The 22048-nt window shown below is 43.2% G+C and overlaps 1 protein-coding gene and 1 long non-coding RNA gene across 7 annotated transcripts in view; one reads left to right on the plus strand and one right to left on the minus strand.

Annotated features, from left to right (window-relative positions):
• afdna (afadin, adherens junction formation factor a) overlaps window positions 1-22048 on the minus strand; it is a 134664-nt gene that overhangs the window by 40986 nt on the left and 71630 nt on the right. For 4 of the 6 annotated variants that reach the window (XM_080453562.1, XM_080453565.1, XM_080453564.1 and 1 more), the window contains exons 11-22: window positions 19514-19583; window positions 18995-19083; window positions 18099-18160; window positions 14765-14970; window positions 13208-13228; window positions 11286-11431; window positions 10262-10356; window positions 9805-10070; window positions 7940-8083; window positions 6933-7131; window positions 5442-5548; window positions 574-654 (exon numbers count right to left, since the gene is read on the minus strand). In XM_080453562.1, coding sequence (XP_080309688.1) covers window positions 574-654; window positions 5442-5548; window positions 6933-7131; window positions 7940-8083; window positions 9805-10070; window positions 10262-10356; window positions 11286-11431; window positions 13208-13228; window positions 14765-14970; window positions 18099-18160; window positions 18995-19083; window positions 19514-19583 — 1486 coding nt within the window. The remainder of the gene's footprint in view (window positions 1-573; window positions 655-5441; window positions 5549-6932; window positions 7132-7939; window positions 8084-9804; window positions 10071-10261; window positions 10357-11285; window positions 11432-13207; window positions 13229-14764; window positions 14971-18098; window positions 18161-18994; window positions 19084-19513; window positions 19584-22048) is intronic. The other 2 variants (XM_080453566.1, XM_080453563.1) reach the window with 1 other exon arrangement.
• On the plus strand, window positions 11402-13961 carry LOC308103547. Its single transcript, XR_013934752.1, has 2 exons — window positions 11402-13059; window positions 13091-13961. It is a non-coding gene; the product is annotated as an uncharacterized lncRNA (long non-coding RNA).

Consider the following 22048-nt stretch of genomic DNA (forward strand, 5'->3'; position numbering starts at 1 on the left):
GTGAAAGGACTGTCGCTTTTTTTGTAAGGACGGATCCACACTGGAACTACCTGAGCGACACAACTTTGGAAAGGACGCGCTTGTGTGAGGAACGCTTAACGTCACAGCGTGCTGTGTTCGTCCGGCACACAAACCGATTTCTTTGTAACATCAATGCAGCCAGACATATCGTTTTGTTTCTTTTTTTCTCTGCCTGGGAGATGTTGCGTGAGTCTTGTGCGGTGATGTGAGACGGCAGGAACTGACTCCGGTTCAAAACAGAAGAGTTTAAATAGCTTGTTCCATTGGCTCAACGCCTCTGAGTGCAAATCACTCACAGCACAAACAAGACAGGACACACACGGCACGGGAGTGAGGGAGTGTCTTTGCTGCACTCGACTGCATCTCTGTGCACTCAAAGATAAGAGGAGGCTTATTTTTGGATTTCTTGTCAGCGTCAGGTGTCGTTTTTGCTGTTCTGTTTTGCAGCGCCAAACAATTTAACTAATATCATTAGGCAGAAGCTTTGTTAGTAAACAAAAATAAATTTGGGGTGATAGAGAGTTCACCTTATTCACACACACACTTTCCTACCTTGGCGGCCACGATGCTGAGGCCCATGCCATTGTGTTTCTTCAGGGTTACCGTGACGACTTCCGGGTCCTTCCTCATTGGCTGTAATTGACAGGAAGACAGGACAAGAAGGTGTGTGAGTACCTGCAACTCCTCGCCTGCGTGCACGTGTGAGATCGAGCAAGTATATGTGTGTGTGTGTGTGTGTGTGTGTGTGTGTGTGTGTGTGTGTGTGTGTGTGTGTGTGTGTGTGTGTGTGTCAGTATTGTCAGCTTTTAAGCTCCTAAAAATGATGACGAAAACAAAAACACAGCCAAAACAAAGTCCTAAAGTCAACTTTGTAGAAAGATCTGAGAAGTTTTCTGGGCTGTCTGACCGCCTGCCTGACTCTCTGAAACACTCCCAGAGCTAAATGAGGCTGCAGGGAGACCGAGGCATGGATAGAGGGAGGGAGGGAGGGCGGGTGGGAGGTGGAGTGGAGGTGGGGGGGGGGGGGGGGCAGGCGCGGAGGAGTCGTTTTGGAGAGAGACCGCAGAGGAACCCTGTGGTCGCTGGAGACAAGTCAAGAATGAAAGCCACATGGCCCTCTGCACGCACGTACATGTATACACACACACACACACACACACACAGGCGCGTGTGTGTGCTCATTTAGGCAGGGTTGGGCGACTGGGTGGGGAAAGAGGAGGAGGAATGAAGGGTGGAGAGAATGAGACAGAGAGGGAGGGAGGGAGAGAGAGAATCATAGAAAGCGATAGATAGAGAGCAAAAAACAGAGCGAATATTGAAAACCTTCCACACCAAGGGAACTAGAGTTTGTCATCTGTATTTGTGCATACTGTATGCACGCTTGTGTGTGTGTGTGTGTGTGTGTGTGTGTGTGTGTGTGTGTGTGTTTGTTTACATGCCATATGAGTGTCATAGTTGAGTGAGCATGCCATAGTTGCGGTGCTGGTGTGATTGTGTGATGTGGAATTGAAAAACTAGTTGGTCCTGAATGCCACAGCAATGAGGTCAGTCAGTGTGTAACGTGGGGCAGACACACACACAAACACAAATTATACACAACATTCAACTACAACTAGCGACTTACTGAGATATCTGGATAAAAACACATTTGTCATAGTGCCGCTTTAATCACTTATTCTGAAATTACTTTAAAAATACTTTAATAATAATAAAAGAAACCTGCTATTTTCGAAAATGGTTTGACATTTTTCTTTAAAAACAATTGCCTATAATGACATGCCCAAAATTGGGACACCATGGTTAAACCTGACATTAACATGGCCTTGTTTAGAGTTTTGTCTACATCTCAAGTTAGGTTTGATTTAGTCTAACGTGGTCAGACCCATCGTTTCAAGCCATCAATTCCAGCAACGTAGGGTCTGAAACAAGAGTCAACACGTCCGGGTTTTACCAGAGAAAAACTCAGGTAAATCTCCGATTGGCTGGGCTGTAACAGAAGTCTGTGGTTGGTCTAACAACGTCCAATATATCAATGAAGTGGATATATTTAATGTAAAAAATATCGAAATAATTCACAAACAATTAGCTTCGAGTGGCTGCATCTCTCCTGACTGTGTCTTTTTCATGGGGGCTCTGCGCTTTGCTGCGTCTCTCTGTCTCACGACACGAGCCAACCTCCAGGAGGTACAAATACCTCTGTAATCCCCCTCTGAGTGACCATAAACACATACTATCGCCAGAAATGTTAAAACCTCCGTGACAACTTTCCCACAGCGCGTCGGAAGGGATATCCATATTAAACAACAGCTTCTATGCCTGGTTGTACACTGCTTCGGTGCCTAGAGTGGAGCCGCTCTATTGCAAGACATATTAATTGATCAGATTACTGAGATAATGAATGGGCAACTGTCTGTTTTTTTTGGACAGGCCAGACGAAAAACGTTCAGATGTCTGATGGGACTATTTTTGAAGCATGTAGCTCTACCTTAATTGTCTGGCTACTGCGAGACTAGGTTTGATTGGTTTCCAGTGCTCCACACCTACAGGCTTACCGGCTTAGTGGTATGAATTTCAGCCACTCACTATGGAGAACTCCATCTTCAGGAAAACAATGCCGTTGTTGGCTGTCTGACACACTTCCAATGACCAGATTGACTTGTCATTTCCCAAGGCCAGACAACTCTGGTTTACCATAATAACCCCCAATTAAAATTATGAGTGCAGCAATCTGCATTTTTCTGTGGCAAAGACACATCAGAGTCTAATGTGTATAGGGACACATTTTAATATCAAGTGTAAATGTAATTCAGCTAAATCCTTCACAAAGGGGGATTTAATGACGATTTCAGATTTTCTGGTATGGCATAGATGTATCTTGTCTGTTGTGTGCACATCGTGCCTCACTGCTCCCACCTTTCATCTTTGGGATCAGTCAAATCCTGAACTTGAACCTTCTGTGTATGTGTGGGTGTCTTCTTAAGTTTGGCACTTTGAAGAAACTCATTGAATTAATTAGAACTGAAAGTGAATAGACCCTAACCATCTGTGTTGTTTCCCCACGCAATCCAACTTCATTTTCCGACGTGAACAGAGTGCAGTATGTTAATCGCGGATGCACAAGGCTGCAGCTGCAGTCAAGTGCTACTTCGCAGTACAAGCCGGCATCCACCAGTGTCTCAATGAATGGGACGCTGTTGTAGTTAAGAGAAGGGATTGTATTATAGCAGCCTCCATATACCACTTCCATTCACCCTATAGCCTTACTATTTTAACCCTGTAGTCTTGGGGGGATGGAACTAAAGATGGAGTATTGCCTTTTTTGGCAAGGTCCAAATGAGAACTTTAGCCTTGCCCTGGGACTCAGGCTCATTAACGCACACTGCGGCTCGTTGTTTGGAGACATACCAAATGCAGACCTGTGACCCCGAGCAGCCAGCGAACAGTACAAGGACACTTGTGGCCAGCACAGAGCAGAATGTAGTACCATTTAAAGTCTGTGTGAGAGCCTACAATGCTGCTAGTGTCTAGTTAGTGTGCCAGCATGGCGAGGAACGGTGTCAGTGCATGCTGTACACAAGAGAATCATGAGTGTTGATCTAACACCGAGAGGGTACAAAATAGAACCTAATGGACTGAGTTACAAATGGATAATGAACACTGAGGATTTTACTGTGTAGAGCACAGTGAAACACAGTGGAGCTACAAGGCTACTAGCTGGGGGTCACCGGTGGTAGTCGTCTGGCACCTTTCCAGGCGCTATTAATCATGGCTGTGTGTGTGTGTGTGTGTGTGTGTGTGTGTGTGTGTGTGTGTGTGTGTGTGTGTGTGTGTGTGTGTGTGTGTGTGTGTGTGTGTGTGTGTGTGTGTGTGTGTGTGTGTGTGTGTGTGCGTGCGTGCGTGCGTGCGTGCGTGCGTGCGTGCGTGCGTGTTTTGTCTGTCTTGTGTCGAGACTGCAGCCATGAAATAGTAGAACTGGGATAAACAGGCCAATTACGGAGGAAGTGGCTGTGTGTGTGTGTGTGTGTGTGTGTGTGTGTGTGTGTGTGTGTGTGTGTGTATATTATGGTGAACAGAGGCCTATCATTTAAAGCTCTCTGCGCACTAACTACCCTCAGTGTTGATTAAACTCTGTGTGTGTGTATGCGCATGCGTGCATGTACATTTGCGTGCGTAGGTGTGTGCGTGTAGAGATGGTATATGGTAGCATTTATGTTTGTGGGATTATGTACAGCATGTGCGATTGAGTTTTTGAATGCATGTATGTGTTATGTACTGTATGTAGGAGTGGCTGTGTGTAAGACAATGTGTATGTGTGCGCGCACGTGCATTTGAGTAAGTGTGTGGTCCTGCAGTCAAAGATGGTGATTACAGTGACTTCAGAAGAGGCACACACACACACACACACACACACTGAGTAGGAGCTCGTGCACGATCATAGATCATAGAGTAGGCGTTACATGGAGCGTGGTGTACACACCCACAACAACACACTGTTCCTCAAACAAACTCAACCACAAGGTACAAAAACATCAAAGCAACTCTTTAGTTCAGACCCATTATACCAAGTCAAACCAAACCATGTACAATTATCATTTCATTCACACAACCAAATTATTGTGTTTGGGTTGCTAGCTGCGTGGAAATTTACAAAAACATGCCACTCTATCCTTCTTAACTTTTTAACTATTTATGCGTTTTCCTCGATAGTACAAGGGACCGCAATGGAAACAAGCCCCGGGCTTTACTTTATTTTTTTATTTTTTTTTACTGAATCGTTTCAGACTGTTAAATTAAGTATTCAATCAATCAATTCCCCTTTTCTTCATTTGGGTTGAGTTCAACCACCTAAGCACTATTTTATACATTCAGATATTTTCAAAAAAAGTTGTGAGCTTGTAAACACATGGAAATTAGTTTAGGAACTTTTTGACATGCCCAAAAAATAGGGATGCCAGGTTGAAAGTGGTTAAACTTCATAAGGGATAGTCTGAAGCTTGATGGCCAAAGGTTGATCTATACAGTACAGTATGATCTACCATGTGTCAACACGGTCTGAACGCAGTCCAAGTCCTATCAGGTGCTAACTTTACCCTGGAGGCCCTAGCATATGCACGCACACACTCATACCGAAAGTATGTGTGTGTGTGGCCAAAATAAAAGGTCAAAACATTGTGGGTTTCTATAGTGGGGAGCAGGCTGAGGTGACAAACTGAGTTCCAAACTATGGCGGACACATACGTGTACGGAACAACTCTTCTCTGAACCTGTACTGTATGTCTATGTGCTGCTGCTACCAAGTATGGGAGCATCTTTAGAAGTTGTCATGGCGGTTGTATGCGTGTGTGTGTGTGTGTGTGTGTGTGTGTGTGTGTGTGTGTGTGTGTGTGTGTGTGTGTGTGTGTTAGTTTTTAGTAACATACCAACTCTGAGTTGTCAGCGGCGGAGAAGTGACTTTCACACTCTGCTCCTTCAAAGTGAATGGTCCAAGTACCAGGGGAGCGGTTGTGGGGCGTCAGGCGACAGAAACCTACAGAGATCAAACGCACACCGTCACTGTTTAATACCTGGTTGCCACAAGGCTTGGGGTGTGCAACCACGTCTTGAAGATCTATAGGGTAATGTTGACAGGCTGCCCACCACTGCTTGGATTATTATTTATTTTGTTGTTGTTGCAGAATAGCAGTGCAATATATCTATTCTGTTATCATCATTTATTGTCATCATTCTTTATTAGGTTTCATTGTTAAATTATTGACTTATTCCATGCTGGTATTGTTTTAATTAACAGCCTATAATAAAAGCAAAGGTGATTTTCACAGTCTGGCACTGGGTGATCTCAGCAGCCTTGCTAAAACGGCTAAGCGATCTAGTGCCTGAAAAGGTTGCCAAACGCCGGTTAAATTAAGCATTCCGTCATAGATCTACGCAGGCAAGATAAAGGGCATATGCTTGATATACACAGGGCTGAATGGGCTACTGTACAAACAGTGTGGAGATACAGCTTTTGTCTCCATCTTCTTCCCTCCTCTCTCTTTCTCCCTAAATAAACATTGGTGATAAGGCCGGTAGCAGCTTATGTTACCTGTGACCTCTCTAAGGAACTAGACATGCATTCCACTGACCTCACGTCAACCAAACACTGTCAAGTAACACATTGTGATTGGATGAGTAAGCACTAAGCAGCAGCAGGCCTGGAGCTTGGAAGCCAACATGACCAAGAGTCTAATCAAACATGCAACAGTCAGTGAGCAGTGGTGGAAAAAGTACTCAATTTGTTTACTTAAGTAAAAGTATCAATACTGCAATACTCTGTTACAAGTAAAAGTCCGGAATTCAAAATGTACTTTAGTAAAAGTACTCATTATGTAGAAGTTCAAGTTTTCAAATGTATAAAAATCTCTTGAAAATAGCAGATCTTGTAGATCTTCAAATGGCCGAAATGTATATAGGGCTGAAGTGGATAATGTATGTTTTGAAATAATAATAAAAATCTACAAAGTAACTAGTAACTAAAGTTTTCAAATAATTGTACTGGAGTAAAAGTACAATATTTGCCTCCGAGATGTAGTTGAGTAGAAGTAAAAGTACTGAAAATTGGAAGTAATCCTGTAAAGTAAAAGTACCTCAAAATTGTACTTAAGTACAGTACTTGAGTAAATGTACTTAGTTACTTTACACCACTGACGGTGAGTGAACTAAACATTTAGGACCACCCTTGTGTTGCTCCTGTCTACGGCAAGTCACACTGACAGAGCAGGGTAACAGGGCTCCAGAGCACTTGGACATTGGCGGGAATTGAACCTACACACTAAAATCCTCAACATTAATTCATGGAATGTACAAATTCACACTATTGGAGGTACAAATGCTACAAACATAACATTTTATATTGTGTGTGTGTGTGTGTGTACCTCTCTGGATGAGGGGGTCCAGGAACTCCTGGAAACCGTTGGGGACGTTGCGCACCACGTCACAGGAGTAGCCGTCCTCGGGCAGCAGGAAGGGCAGCTGGAGGTCGGGGTCCTCCTCCAGTTGGACCTCCCTGCCGTCGCTCCTCGCCAACTCGTCTGCCGTGTTCTCCGCCACCGCCACCACGTGGTCTATCAGCTCCTACACACACACACACACACGTTTAAAAATGACTATAACTATAATGACTTGACTATGACCAAAATACAAAGGAGGGCCAAGGTGATAAAATACAAAACTATTGCAAATGGCCAAATGCTCAGTTACAGTACCGACAGTAATCCCAAGTCTTGAAATATCTAAAATTTTGATTATGTTAACCCTGCAGGCAAGAACGTAGAACTTTTTTTTTGGAACAAAGACAAGGAGTTACATTTTGGTGAGGTTGTAAATTGTTATTTGATTTTGTTCTTTCTTTTTTTTATACATGATACTTTGCTAAACCGATTATTCAATTACTAAAATTGGATTACATAAATGTTTTGCAGACAGGTTATTTGATTACTGCATTAACCATTTTACTGCTGCAGCAGAGTGGTAAAAACCGTTACAGGTCAATTTTTAGTTTTGCGGTTTGTTTTTCGGTTCAGGGTCAAATCTACAGCAGGGTGAAAGCATGACAGGCTGCATAAGGCTGACCTTATAGTACACCACGATGTAAGCAACACAAGTAATCAAATAAGTCAGTTCTCAAACTTTAAGGACCCCCAAATTGATATGTATGTGGCTGCGGACCCCCACCTGAAAATATATTGTGCAAGGGACCACTAGAAGCAAAGATTTGTGTTAAAAATTTTCACCTTTTTAGAAGACATTTTCAAGGTTTTAAAAAAATGGCAGATCTAATTGATTGCAGATCCCATCTATATCTAATCTTAACAAATGTTGCTGTGGACCCCCCCCCCAAGGACCCCACTTTGAGAACCAATGTACTACTGAGTGCACTTACTGGAGGTATGTAAGGCTCATCGGGAGCACAGTGGTAGTTGGTCATGAGTGCGTTGAGCTGCAGCGAGTTGAGTTTGAAGCAAGTGTTATGGATGTTCTGCACATCCTGCATGGAATACTTATCCATGGTCAGCAGGGTGGTGGCCTGGGAGAGAGAGAGAGAAAAAATACAAAGTATATAAGAATAGCAGCATTTGACTACTTAAACCCTATACACTTCGTTGATTGGGATCACCCGGGGGTCTATAATTGGTCCCCTCCTTTCTTCCCTCTACACCAAATGTCTTTCCCGAAAATAGCAGATCTACAAGCCCACGTTGTACGCATTACGTTGTGAGCAGTATTTGTAGTAATTGATTCGCTGCATTAACGGTCATTATTATGACATGCCTAAAAAAGGGATGCTAAAATGTTCCATTTTAAACTGTTTCTTCTTAGGTCTGTATAACACTGGATACACAGCTCAGACACCAAAACACTTCCTTCATCTGCTACATGTTTCTCTGTCTGACATTCCTATAACCCAGTTTCAATATTCAGTCTCAAGTCACATTACCGGTATCTTATTTCTAAGCAACTCTATACAGATTGGCTTTGTTTCTCAGTCGTAGCCTTGATGTAACCAGTGTATCAGTCATACAAATGCTACATCAGCCAGCTGGGACAATGTGATAACTACTGACCGACAATGTAATGACCACTCAAAATGTAACAGAAATCTCGGTAACAGGCAGAGTCAATGACATGTAGTAAATCATATAACATGGTAAACAGATAATCTAACATTTTAGAACTGGAACACAAATTACATTTAGGATTTTGCTCTGTAGTAAATTTGGCCTCAGAGATTAGAACCAGGTAATAATGTGCTGTTCCTAAATAATAAACTAGAAGAGTACATCCTCTTTGTTCACACAAAAACACTGGTAGACATGGTTGGTCACACTGTATGGTCATCTACAGTATGTATCAGTGCTACTATAATTATTATTATTATTATTATTATTATTATAGAAGTGTGCAGACTTTTACCATGCCAGACAATGTCTACTGTCCCTTTAAGAATGGTCATACAACTGGAAGATTATGAACTTTGGCATGGTGACAAACTTGAGAAATATGTCCGTAAATTCCAGTCTTTAGCTGTGATACATCAATCATAGATAGCTAATTACGCCTCACATTCTATACAAAGTAGCTTGACCAAGCTTTAGTGGTGAAGAAGACTGATAAGAATGGTTGCTTTTTAGAATGTACAGAATCTAATATCTTATAATAACAAATTCAAAATAAATCGATCGACTTATGGGTAAAATGCCTCAGACACAGTAGGCTCGCAAAATACTGAGTCGTTTGCATCCCTAAAAATGGCCACTATCGGTCAAATTCGATCTGTCGCATTCCACTTCTGTGAGGCATCGATCCCTTAGGATCCTCGCTAAGGACTCAAAGGTTTACTTGCCGCCCTGCCGCTGCCTACCTGTACTTAGGCCTGTCACAATTATTACATCATCGTCTAATCGCAATTATTTTATATAATCGCAAGTATTTTTGCATAATCGTCATAATCAATTCCATGTTAAAAAATGTCATATTTAAAAAAAATAAAAAAATAAAGTGGAAATAGCAGATCTACGGCTATCTCCACTACTGATGTTTATTTTTAAGTATAAAGTAATTAAATATGTGTTATTTGTCATATCTGCTCTGTGCAACTTTTGTTTCCAAAATCTAAAAAGCCAAACAGACATGTCATTTTTATTCATAATGTTCCATGAATTTTCAACGACACAATTAAATCGTTAATCGCAATTATTTGAGTGATAATTAATCGGCAACTTAAATTTGTAATCGTGACAGCCCTACCTGTACTATACGGCTGAGGTGGCAGTCGGCGGCCAGCTCCAGGCCTTGTTTCTCGGCCCAGGCCTCGATGTGGCTGAGCTGCTGTCTCAGGATGGCTCCCCAGTAGTGCGAGCAGAGGCCCGAGTCGGCCTCCGTCACCAGCTTGTTGAACAGCCACATGTTTATGAAGTGGAAGAGTTGGGAGAAGAGCTGGATGGTCAGGGCGGCGTTGACGCGACACCGACGGAGCAGCGACATGGCCCCCGTCAGGGTGTGGAGCACGTCCTCTGGGAGAGACAGAGAGACAGAGGATGGTTCATTTCACTGCGCCACAATTTGGCGGCAAACCGATTTGTGACAGCCATTCAAATACTGCATTATTAATTTAGACTGAATGTCTGAGTGTGTGTGTGTGTGTGTGTGTGTGTGTGTGTGTGTGTGTGCGTGTGTGTGTGTCTGTGTCTGTGTCTGTGTGTACCAATTTTGGGTCTTTGTGGGTTATGCTCCTCAGGGTCATCGAGGAAGGCAGGCATGTAATTGTTCAGGTCAGCTTGCAGACAGTGGACCAGGTATCTGAAGAGGGAAACACACATACACACACACATTACAGTATGCAACGTTCAGAATTGTACCACGGATCCTAATATTTCTCCCATCTTGTTCTATCCATTCCACTCATCTTCAGCTGCCAATTTATAGTGCAAGTCTGGCCATGAGTCGGACGTGAACTCACAATGTCACAACATCATGTTACACGCATGGTCTTCTAAAACGGAGAGCATTCTTCACCAATATAAATGTCTGACTCAGGCACTGATTCTGTCGGTAGCAGTGCGTTCAGAGGTAAGGGCTAAACCTTCCTTAATCATTTTCCACTTAGCTCGTTAGCATGATTGGTGTAATTTCCTATAGACCTACATGTGGTTCCCATTACCCCCTGACAGACCACTAGGAGACAGGAACAAGAACCTGACAGGACCAGACTGAACTGACGGCTCTCGTTTCACTCATTTTCTTTACTTTTTAGTTCAAATATTTCTACAGGGGTCCATGAACCATCAGATACCTTAATTGTCTGCTCTTGGAACCCGTAGCCTGTGCCCTTCACTTAAGTTTTGGGAAAAGTGAAGTGCTGTTCTTGTAATGTATAAACAAATGTGACATATGAGATTCAGGTGGTATTATTTAATTCTATGTTCAGGCACATACTTTCGCACAATATCATTTGGCCTGTCTGTAGTTATCAATATTGAGAGCCAGGGGTGAGAAGGCTTGGACCCCCAAGACAACTAAAGTTGGAACCTGAGAGAAGCTGATAAACTTCTATAAAGCCAGGAATCAATTATTGTAACGTGACGTAACGCTCAGGCAGGTTATGTATTCCCTTCAGTCCAAAAGTACACACCGACATCTTGAGTCTTAGTTTAACTGTGAGATTCAGGAGACTCTGGATTTTAGACAGCACTGACGGGGTGTCAGGGTTGGGGTTAGGATCCACTTACTTGAAGGCCATCTGGACAAGGTGAGCCAGGATGTCCTGTGCATCCAGAGAGATGCGACTCAGGTCCTTGTCCTGTTTGATGAAGTTTAGGAGCTCGGAGGCGTTGGCCATCCAGAACGCCAGAGCCCCTGCGATGTTCTTCTGCTTCTGAAATGCACCAATCAGCGCCACACAAAACACAACACAGGGGAGGGGGGAGGCGGGAGTGGGGAGAGAAGGAGGTTAGCAAGGCGGCAGCCAACAGACGGCGAGTCGATAGTTAGAAGCCAATGAGGAGAATGGGGGAGGGGTTTTCTTTTTGATTGGCAGCCAGAAGGAGAGGTAGTTACTTCAGGGATAGACTCATGCCTTGCCCAGGCACCCCCCCCCCCCCCCCATTCCTGTTAAATCCCAGCATGGAGGGGAGGAAAAACAGGGAGTGTTCGTTGATGTTAAAATGTACAGATACAAATTCCATTCAGCTATCATGTTTCTTTTTTTTTTTATGCGACCACTCCTTATGTCCCCCTCTCCTAGCCACATCATCCTTTACCATGTCCCCAGACACTGGTTCTGTCAAGGGCAGGCTCCTGCTCACCCAAATAACTCAACATTCTGCAAAAGTTGGTTTTGACTATATAGTATCAGAACTATACACAAGGGCCAAAAATGAACTCTCTGAAATCTCAATGAGACAAGATGCCTTGTTTCCTTGGCAGCTCAGTGTGTAAGGAGTTGGTTGGTTAATAAAACCCCCATCACTCACACGAGAGAGAGAGAAAGAGAGAGAGAAAGAGAGAAAGAGAGAGACAGAGAGACAGAGTTACCGTACATGAGGCCCACCCCGTGCACACGTCTATCCCCGCATCCGAAACAGAACAATGTTTTTAATTAACAAAACAAAACAAAACCCCCTTCTCTCAGAACAGCCACAGAAAAGAGAGCATCCAAAAAAACAGATAACGTTAAACAGATAAATGGACAGACGGATAAAGAAAAAAAGGTTATCAATCCAAAACAAACAAAGCAAAATAACTGGAGGAGGGAGTAAGGGGCGGGCTTGTCTCGCATCCACACTGTTGAGTAGGAGAAGCAGGAAGTGATGTCACAACATGGAAGCCAGAGTTAAGAGAACAAACAAAAAATGGGAGCCAGCATTCGAACGTTTTTTTTTAACTGGTTTTCTCTTTGTTTGGTTTTGTTTGGGTTTTTTTTTTTAGTACCAGGCAGGTCCAGGAAGCTAAATGATGAAATTAGTTTGGTTTGGCTTGGTTTTATTATGGTTGATGAGGTTTCCAGCTGTGGGAGGATGGATTATTTGGCGTTGGTTTATTTTTTGGTTTCCGTTAGAATGGAAGAAAATGCAGCAGCAACCAATGGAAGCGCGAAAGAGGGAGAGAGAGAGAAAGAGAGAGAGGGAGAAAGAGAGAGAGAAAGAGAGACACTGAGGTAGAAAGGTAGAAGACGGAAATGGGAGGTAGACAGGTAGAGAGTGAAACGGATAGTATCTGAGTTAGTTAGAGAGAGACAGTATTAGAAGTATCAGTGATAGACAGAGACAGGTAGTAGTCGAGGTAGAGAGAGAGTTGGTATCAGAGGTAGAGAGAAACAGGTAGTATCAGAGGTAAAGAGACAGGTAGTAGTAGAGGTAGATAAGAGACAGGTAGTATCAGTGATAGACAGAGACAGGTAGTATCAGAGGTAGATAGAGACAGGTAGTATCAGTGATAGACAGAGACAGGTAGTAGTCGAGTTAGAGGATCAGAGGTAGAGATAGAAGAAAGGTTGTATCAGAGGTAGAGATTAAAAAAAAAAGTTGTATCAGAGGTAGAGAGACAGGTAGTAGTAGAGGTAAAGCGAGACGGGTATTATCAGAGGTAGAGAGACAGGTATTATCAGAGGTAGGTGAGTCTGTAGCGGCAGTAGCATGGAGTGCTATCCTACCTGGTCCCCTTCAGGAATCTCCTGCATGGAGAGGAGAGGAGAGGAGGAGGAGGAGTGGGGGAAGAGTAGAGGAGAACACATCCACAGGACAGAGAGAAAACACGTCAACAGCTACAGCATGGACACAGCTATGTAGCACACACACAAACACAATTGTACTAAAAACACAATTTATACGTACGCACATACAACACAAGACATGGACACGTGCACATAGGTGTGTGAACATGCACAACTTGAGGGATGTATTGTAGAGGAGGATATTTTAGCTTTCACTCCTTTTATTTGACAAATGAAAGTTTATACGAGTTTATATACATAAGTGTTGGCAATACAGGGCAGGCAGAGGGACACACATAACCACCTAAAATCTCAAAACCTATATCTCCAAATATTATCTGAAAGTATTTTGAATATATATTTATGCGTGCTTTTCTGCGAAGAGATTTGGTGTAGAGGGGAAAAAAGGAGTGGGCCAAGTATAGAACCCTGGGGAACCCCGATCAATGAACTATACAGGGTTTAAGTCGTTAATCGGTGGGAATGGAAACAATGGGATGTCCAGCAAACGCAGATAATGAGTCCCAACTAAAGTGGGGAGTGTAGTAGTTCCCACATCCTCCTAAAAGACCTAAAACATCAAGTTCTGAAAAACTTGCAAAATCAAAATCCACAAGTTCTAAATAGCTGGAGTGTGGATGTGTGTGTGTGTGTGTGTGTGTGTGTGTGTGTGTGTGTGTGTGTGTGTGTGTGTGTGTGTGTGTGTGTGTGTGTGTGCACAAGTATGCATGTTGTCTTTCATAACGCCACTGCATGCCTGCTCTGTGTGCCAATGGCAATGAAGGAGAGCTAGCTGCCAGCTGAGCTAATAAAAGTGAATGGCTATGGAGAAATGGCATTTGCATTTCATTGGGCCTTGACAGAATGGAAGACCTTTGGATCAACAGAGAGATTGGGCATGTGCACGCCGCTAAGTGTCTGCAGATGTGTACGTGCGCAAACACGTGTGATTGCCGTCGTCTGAGAGGAGGCAAACCCTCACTTAAAAAATACTGAAGAGGAAGACAGAAAATACAGACAAACAGACAGGACACACGGACGGAGGCACAGCCTAAAGCAGGCAGGCACACAAAGACAGACCAAAGACAGAGGGATGGACAGACAGACAGACAGACAGACGGGACAGAAAAGTAGACAAATGGTATTGCCAGGAGAAAATCATCCAAGGAGCAACTTTAATATTGGTTTACATTTACATTTCCCTTCAGACGATCCGAAAGGGACATGTCAACATCTCCAAAAGAAGATTTCAAAAGAAACAACTTTCTCCTTGGGCTAATCGATAGAGACAGACAGATGCACAGGGAGACAGACGGACAGACATCACACGACACGTAAACAGTACAGAACCACTACGTAAGGAAAAGACACGACAGCGTATACACGGGTGATGATTTGGTAAAGAGAGTCGTCGTCAGCATATTTGAGCACATGCGCGGATAGACACAACTTCTACAACAATGTACGCAACCTTAAATCTAGTTTGTTTGCACTCACCTGAATGACGCCTTCCATCATGCTCACCATCTTGTTGACAATGGCTATGACCTTGTGTGTTCTCTCAGAGGGGGACATGTCTGGCCGGTAGTGGGGGGCCAGGACATAGCGGCAGGCCATGTAGAGGACATAGGTGGGGGACAGCTTGAAGTGCACAGTGGAGCTGTTGGTGTAGTTGATGATGGCTGACAGGAAGGCATCCTCGGCTGCAGACACACAGGCCGTCACAACTTAAGTCAAGGAATACCAATAAGCATGATGACAATTATATGTCATGTTTTACTTACAACAATGCAGAACAGTCATGAACAAGTCACAGGTTCAATTTCCAACCAACAATTCTTGTCTTTTCAAAGTGTCCTAGAGCAAAGACAATGGACCTGCTCACTCACTGGAAGTCTCTCTAGATCAGAGAGCTGTTTAGTAATGATAAAAACTGATACGTGTTATGTCCATATGGTAAAATGTGTAAATAATATGAAATCAAACATGGACTGCTCAACGACAAAGCAGGCGCAGTATCCTCTACGCCACGACAAACTTGTCAAACATGACTTTAAATGTGTGCTTATTTAATTCATACTGTACTTTGTCCTAACATTAACAGCCACAGAAAAAGTTTCCATATTCAATCTATAGTACAAATCGACTCAAATCTAGTGGCTTACCCGTTTACTTTTTAACAAGTTTATATGCGTAAATTAAATTAAATGTCATATTAATAACAAATGACTTCACAAACTGTTGATCTATATGAACATTCTCCCAACTGATATTCCTTGCTAAAAATGTTAAATACAATGGCTTTGTGACACTTTTATGGTTTAATTTGGATCTCTTTAGCAGAGGTGACCAGACACCACCCGGTGGTTGTCCGTCCACTTCACAAGCACACTAATGCATTGGTGGCCACAATGAAGTGAAGACAACTGTATGTACATGGAAAGGTTAGTCATATTTGCATTATACAGACACAAAATTGAGTTGCTTGTCCTCACTGACACATGCTCTCATGACATGAGGGTTGAACCATATTCCATTCATAAACCAGCCTGATAAGTGTGTGTGTGTGTGTGTGTGTGTGTGTGTGTGTGTGTGTGTGTGTGTGTGTGTGTGTGTGTGTGTGTGTGTGTGTGTGTGTGTGTGTGTGTGTGAATGAGAATCAGATGTGTGTCATGATAGCATTGTCCTCGCCCGCTCTTCCTGCTACTCATACAGCATGTGTGTGGCCTCTCCCGCTGCATTGTGGGACATGGGTACGAGGAACCAAAACCCTCCATGGGCTGACAAAACAGATGAGCTCACGCTACTGAAAATATACAGCGAGTGCACAATGACAGGCGCACGCGTGCACACACAAACACGCTCCAAATGCACCAAGTGACCCAGGCTCAATTCACTTAAGTCCACAAACAATGGTGTGTGTACAGACAAGGGCCTGGAAGGCAGTGCAAACAATCCAGAGACTTCAAGAAATAAAGAAAGGAGCTGAAGAGGGGAGGAGAGAGAGTGAGAGGGGTGTAGACAACATCAGATGATGGATGGAGAGGAGATAAAAAATGAGTGGTGGCATAGAGGATGGGGTCAATTACAATAGGGTTGATAGTCCCTCCGGTGTTGATTTTACATTGGAGCTATCTGTCTATGTGTACATTGATACAGTACCACATACCCCTATGTGGTAACTATATATATACCCTATCTATGTCTCACTCAAGGTAAAATGCACGTTAACACACATACTCTAAAGTCTAGCTCTGACCTTTAAAAGGCAAAAAATAGTGTTAGTGCTGTTTGTCTCTAGGGCAGTGTGGTCAATTGAGGTCAGCGCTGTCTGAGTGGTGGTCTACAGTGATGAAAGCAGAGTGGAGATAATTAAGGCTGTAACCAGTCAAATCAAACACTGGATGGATTGGAGGGACTGATCAATAGTTTCCAACTATGGATTGACTCACATAAAGATACTGATGTGGTGTCAGGAGCCAATATCATACGATCAAAATGTTTTTCAACATTACATTTTAACAAGCACCCAAGGATTGTTTTTTAACTAGTTACTGTAACTATTTTTGTAACTGAAAGGAGGTATCTTTCCCCTCTTTCCTGTCTCTGCATACAGTCCATCAGAAATGTTCAAGAGATCAACAAATGTTTTTTAGCAAGTTGAGGACTGTGTGTGAACAGACCTAGCGGAGCTGTTGGTGTAGTTGATGATGGCTGATAGGAAGGCATCATCGACTGCCTCGGTTGTGACGACACAGGACGTCACAACTTCAAGGAGTCAAGGAATACCAATACGCATGATGACAATTACATGTCATGTTTTTACTTACAACACACAACAGTCCAAACAACAATTTGTCTTTTCAAAGTGTCCTAGAACAAAGACACTGGAAGTCTCTCTAGATTTACACTATAACCTAGAATCTAGAGGTATAAAAATCTAGATTGGAAAATAGATTCTGTCTCACTCAACAGTTCTCTTTAAAGCAATAAACTTCGTGCCGCGCTGCGAGCTTGTACATCTGCTATCTGAAAAGGCTGTATCTCGGCTCCTAAGCACTTTTTTTTACAATGAATTTTGGCTCTGGCACTCAGAGCCAAACTGCCAGAAATAAGTCAGGCACTGAATGAGTTAATTGGTTAAGGCCACAAGTTTAACAGGTTACACGCAAAGACAGGCATGGACATACAATACGTCCTAAATAAAAATGATGTTTTCTCTGTTGTTGTTCTCTGCTTCACCTAGCCATGCCAGTGTCAGGCATGATTGATCAATCACATATAATTATAGAGAAACAATTTTATTATTTTTTAATGTTTTATCCCACGATTCCTGCAACCCTTTTTTACCCAGTTCCAATTGTCTAAGTAATCCTGGGCGCTACACTCCCCCTGCCAGCCTAGGGATCCCAGAGCCGAGCTCATGCCTTCAATGCATGAGAGCCAACTAGCCTTCTTATCACCCGACAGAGGGGATTTTTTAGCAAAGAATTGTGCCCTCCCTTTTGACACTTTCTGTAAAATGAATAACCTGGATTTTACTGTGCACTGACAGTAGCTATGTTATGTATGCGGTGATTAATTTAGCAAACACATACTGTAACTAAGCAAGGTCCTGCATCACACCTTCAGTTAAATTACTATTACCGAGCAAATGAAGAAAAAAAGAGTAGCTGTATTCAGAGGAAGAGAAATTCTTGTGGGGATGAGAAAGAATGCAGGAGAGAAATAACAGAAATAACATAACATAGTGACTGTACGGTAAAACCAGTACTAGACAAATAGACAGCAAAATACTAGGCGAAGGAGCAAAGCTGTTGGCCATACTTACAGTTGTCTCTGAACTCGATGCTGGCAGGCAGCGTCAGCTCGGGCCCAGAACCCTCCTGGGACCTGCAGGAGGACAGCACAATCCGTGGTGAGGATCGGGAGGACGAGGACTGAAGGGGAAGGTGTAAGTGCAGGAGGTGGTGGTTTTTGGTCAACCAGTGAACCAGGTCTGCGTTCAGCCCGCTGTCCACAGACGCCCGTCGCTCTAACGGATTAACCCGCACCTGCCTGTACACCATGCTGTGTGTGTGTGTGTGTGTGTGTATGTCAAAGAATAACTACTGGCCACAGTCTACTTGAGCTACAGTGTTGAGTGTATTAGCAAAGTATAGGAATGACAGTGTTCCTGTGTGTGTGTGTGTGTGTGTGTGTGTGTGTGTGTGTGTGTGTGTGTGTGTGTGTGTGTGTGTGTGTGTGTGTGTGTGTGCATTATTGATGTGGAGGCTGTGCACAGAGAATGGTGGTCGGTCTCTGATTACCCCTCAGCTCACAAGCCTAACCGATGATCGGGTAACAAGGTGGGTGGCACGTACAGTAGTGTACTGCTTGTGGGCGTGCGTGTGTGCGCGTGTGTGTGCGTGTGTGTGTGTGTGTTTATGTGGCGATTAGACGATGACGTTTCTGAACGTCATAGGTCATAGGTAGAACGTTCCATAAAGGAACAAACATCCCAAAGGATATTTTCCAGAGAGTGTTTAAACTGACGTTTAACAGATCGTGTCATGTAGAAATGTCAACCACACAGATGTTAAATTCCCAAACTTTCATATACAACTCATAAACACTTCAGTGCTCTGATACATGAGTACTGTGCAAGGTTGTTCCTACACAGAAATCCACAGTTTCAAGGCACATAGAAATTATGTGTGTGTGTGTGTGTGTGTGTGTGTGTCAGACCTGCCATCCTGCTGCTCTCCTCTGATCATGGGTTTGACCATGCCTCTCTCGCTGCCATTGGCTCGTTCCATCTCCAGCTTCCCTGAGCTCTACACACACATACGCACAGAGTAAATACAGTCAGGTTTCAGTGGTGATTCTTAAATTATTCCCATGGTTCTATGTACCGTAACTCTATATTCCACAGTAATGTTTCAATCATTCCAAACATTTAACACATCAACCAGTACAAATTACAGTTAGTTATACATTTGAAAAAAAAATGGCTTATCTCTGTGCACAATTCAAACAGAGAGCAGAAATCCAAATCGTGTTTTTGTGTGTGTGTGTTTTTGTGTGTGTGTGTTTTTGTGTGTGTGTGTTTTTGTGTGTGTGTGTGTGTGTGTGTGTGTGTGTGTGTGTGTGTGTGTGTGTGTGTGTGTGTGTGTGTGTGTGTGTGTGTGTGTGTGTGTGTGTGTGTGTGTGTGTGTGTGTGTGTGTGTGTGTGTGTGTGAGAGAGAGAGAGAGAGAGAGAGAGACCTTGCTGGTGGGCAGGGCTGCCCCACTGTGGATGTCTCCGTGAAGATCAAAGGTGGTTTCTGGTACGCTCCTGTAGGAGATGAAAATAAGGAGAAAGAGGGAGAGAAGGAAAGACAGAAGATTCTAGCTCAGCAGACGTCATTATGGAGCACGACAAGAAATTAAATGTAATCTAGACTGCCATGCTTATAGACAAAGACAGACATTTCACTAACAGCATAAGAGAGCTGGATTTGCAACACTGTACAGTAAATGAATGCTGCACCATTTTCTTACACACACAAACGCAATTACGCACCACTCTCATCAGATAGACTAAGCATGCCAGTGGTAACAAGGAATGACAGGACACTATAGACAGTGGGGAGAGTTGTCTATTTGTAAGAGGGATTGTTTTTCCAAGAGGCTTTCGTTTCTCACATACCCTGTGACAAAAGGACACACACACACACACACACACACACACACACACACACACACACACACACACACACTTCCTGCTCTCCCCTGCAGTGAATGGCACCCATTGACTACATTTATTGTAGCTGACTATAGGCTGAATTACAGAGACAAAAATCAATACACTACCAAACCAATGAGCTTTTCCAATACAATGGGTCAATCAAACATTGGGTTAAATGGACCAGGGGTGAATACCAAGAATTGGCCAGCAGTGAACTGTAGAACTTGAGTTGGAAAGCATGGACTAGTCCGTTCAAATCAACATTCTAGGATGGTCTGATAAGGGTTGCGTCCATTTTCAAGTGTACTACTGGGGTAGCTTCCATAACCACATAATGATACAATGATACCTTTACCATTCTTATTTACTAAGGTATGTCAAGCTATATGAATATATAGAGTTTCTGGTGTTATTAGTTAGATAATCACAGAACTGGAATTGGTTCGGGATAAACAAGGCAGTAGTGAAGTACACATTATAGCGATTCCATAATCACCATTTTATTTTGTACATTTTATTACCATGCCTGAAAGTAGTGCTGTGGACCAAAATGTTTAAGTAAATATGATTAATTCAACCTGACATAACTTAATTGTCTCCAACAGGCCGAAGGTGTGACCGAGACTATGTTTTGCACTCCGTCCGTCCTTCCGTCCATCCGTGAACAGCTAATCTCCTTATGTATGTAAGTTTGTGTTTTTATTAACTGACCGTGAATGTAACTTGTGTTACTGCTGAAATAATGTGCCAACGTCAGAAGTGCAGGTTTGATTTTACGTTTTCTGACATCTGTATATATGTCAAGTCTAATGATATACAGTACAATATATTTGGTCTGTTGTTTCAAAATAGCAACAGTCAGAAATATCAGCCTACAATTATCCCCCCAAATATGGATTTAAAGAGGAGTGTTTTGGTGTTAGTCCATAACATTAGACAGCCTGCTGTGTTTGGGTGGAGTAGCATGGTTCACTCAAATGTGCCAGCCCAAAGATGGCTGCTCCAACTTCTCTGTCACACACAGACACATTTGGGAGGCTTCCCTTCAATTCCCTGTCTTTCTCTTTCTCCTTCATTTCAAATTTCTGCTGTCCTTCAGTTCATTCCACATTTATCCTGTTCCATTCCAACTATTATGGCTCGTCTCTCTACCACTACTGCTTTCTCTTTTCGACTACTGCTATCTTTCTACGCTTGGTTACTCTCCCGCCCTCTTTCCCACACTCTCTCCTTCCCTTTCTCTCTCTCTCTCTCTCTCTCATGTATAATCCATAGTGTGGTGAGGACATGCTAGTTTTAACGCTGGATTATGGCACTGTGCCACTAAACAAATTCAATAAATAAATGGAGGCAAATGACAAAACCAATCGATGAATGGAGTGGAGAGACGGCCTAGCGCTTTACCACAACAGCCTGGAGGTCAAATCACTATGGCTATGACAAATAATCAAATTAGTCAAGAAATATCTAAAACGGATCTCTATCTAAAACTGTCATGGCCAAGGCCTAATTCACACACATATAAACAGTGAATTGACATCTTTCTCATTTGCTGAGGTTTTTCTAAACAGCATTTCCTTTCACCCACAAAAAATCAATGCTCTCAAACTGACGTTACGACTCTGTTTCGCCTACCAAAACCATTCAGAAATATCTACCGTTTCAGCCGCTGCTGGTCTATGAAAGAATTACTTACGAAACAGTGCGAGTACCCACTTCTCAGGTTCTCTCATTTGCCAGGGTCCATGTGATTATAAAGTGGTGGGTCCTTGCTGACAGCGTAGGAGTTCTTTAGCGCACGCAGGAACACCGGAGGCTCCCAGGATCGTACAACACGTTCACATCTCTCTTTCCTATGTCTTGTCTAGTTCGCCCAGTTCAGTCTACTGTATGGGACGGAGCCCCGTCACTCTCAGTCACACCACAGTCAGCCAGTGACATGCTCTGTGTGTGTGTGTGTGTGTGTGTGTGTGTGTGTGTGTGTGTGTGTGTGTGTGTGTGTGTGTGTGTGTGTGAGGACACACCCCAGACCATGCTGATCAGATTAGAGGGCCTTGGTTCTTGAAAGCCAT

Source organism: Gymnoscopelus braueri (genome assembly GCF_963280865.1).
Source record: "Gymnoscopelus braueri genome assembly, chromosome: 16".
In the NCBI taxonomy this organism is placed as follows: domain Eukaryota; kingdom Metazoa; phylum Chordata; class Actinopteri; order Myctophiformes; family Myctophidae; genus Gymnoscopelus; species Gymnoscopelus braueri.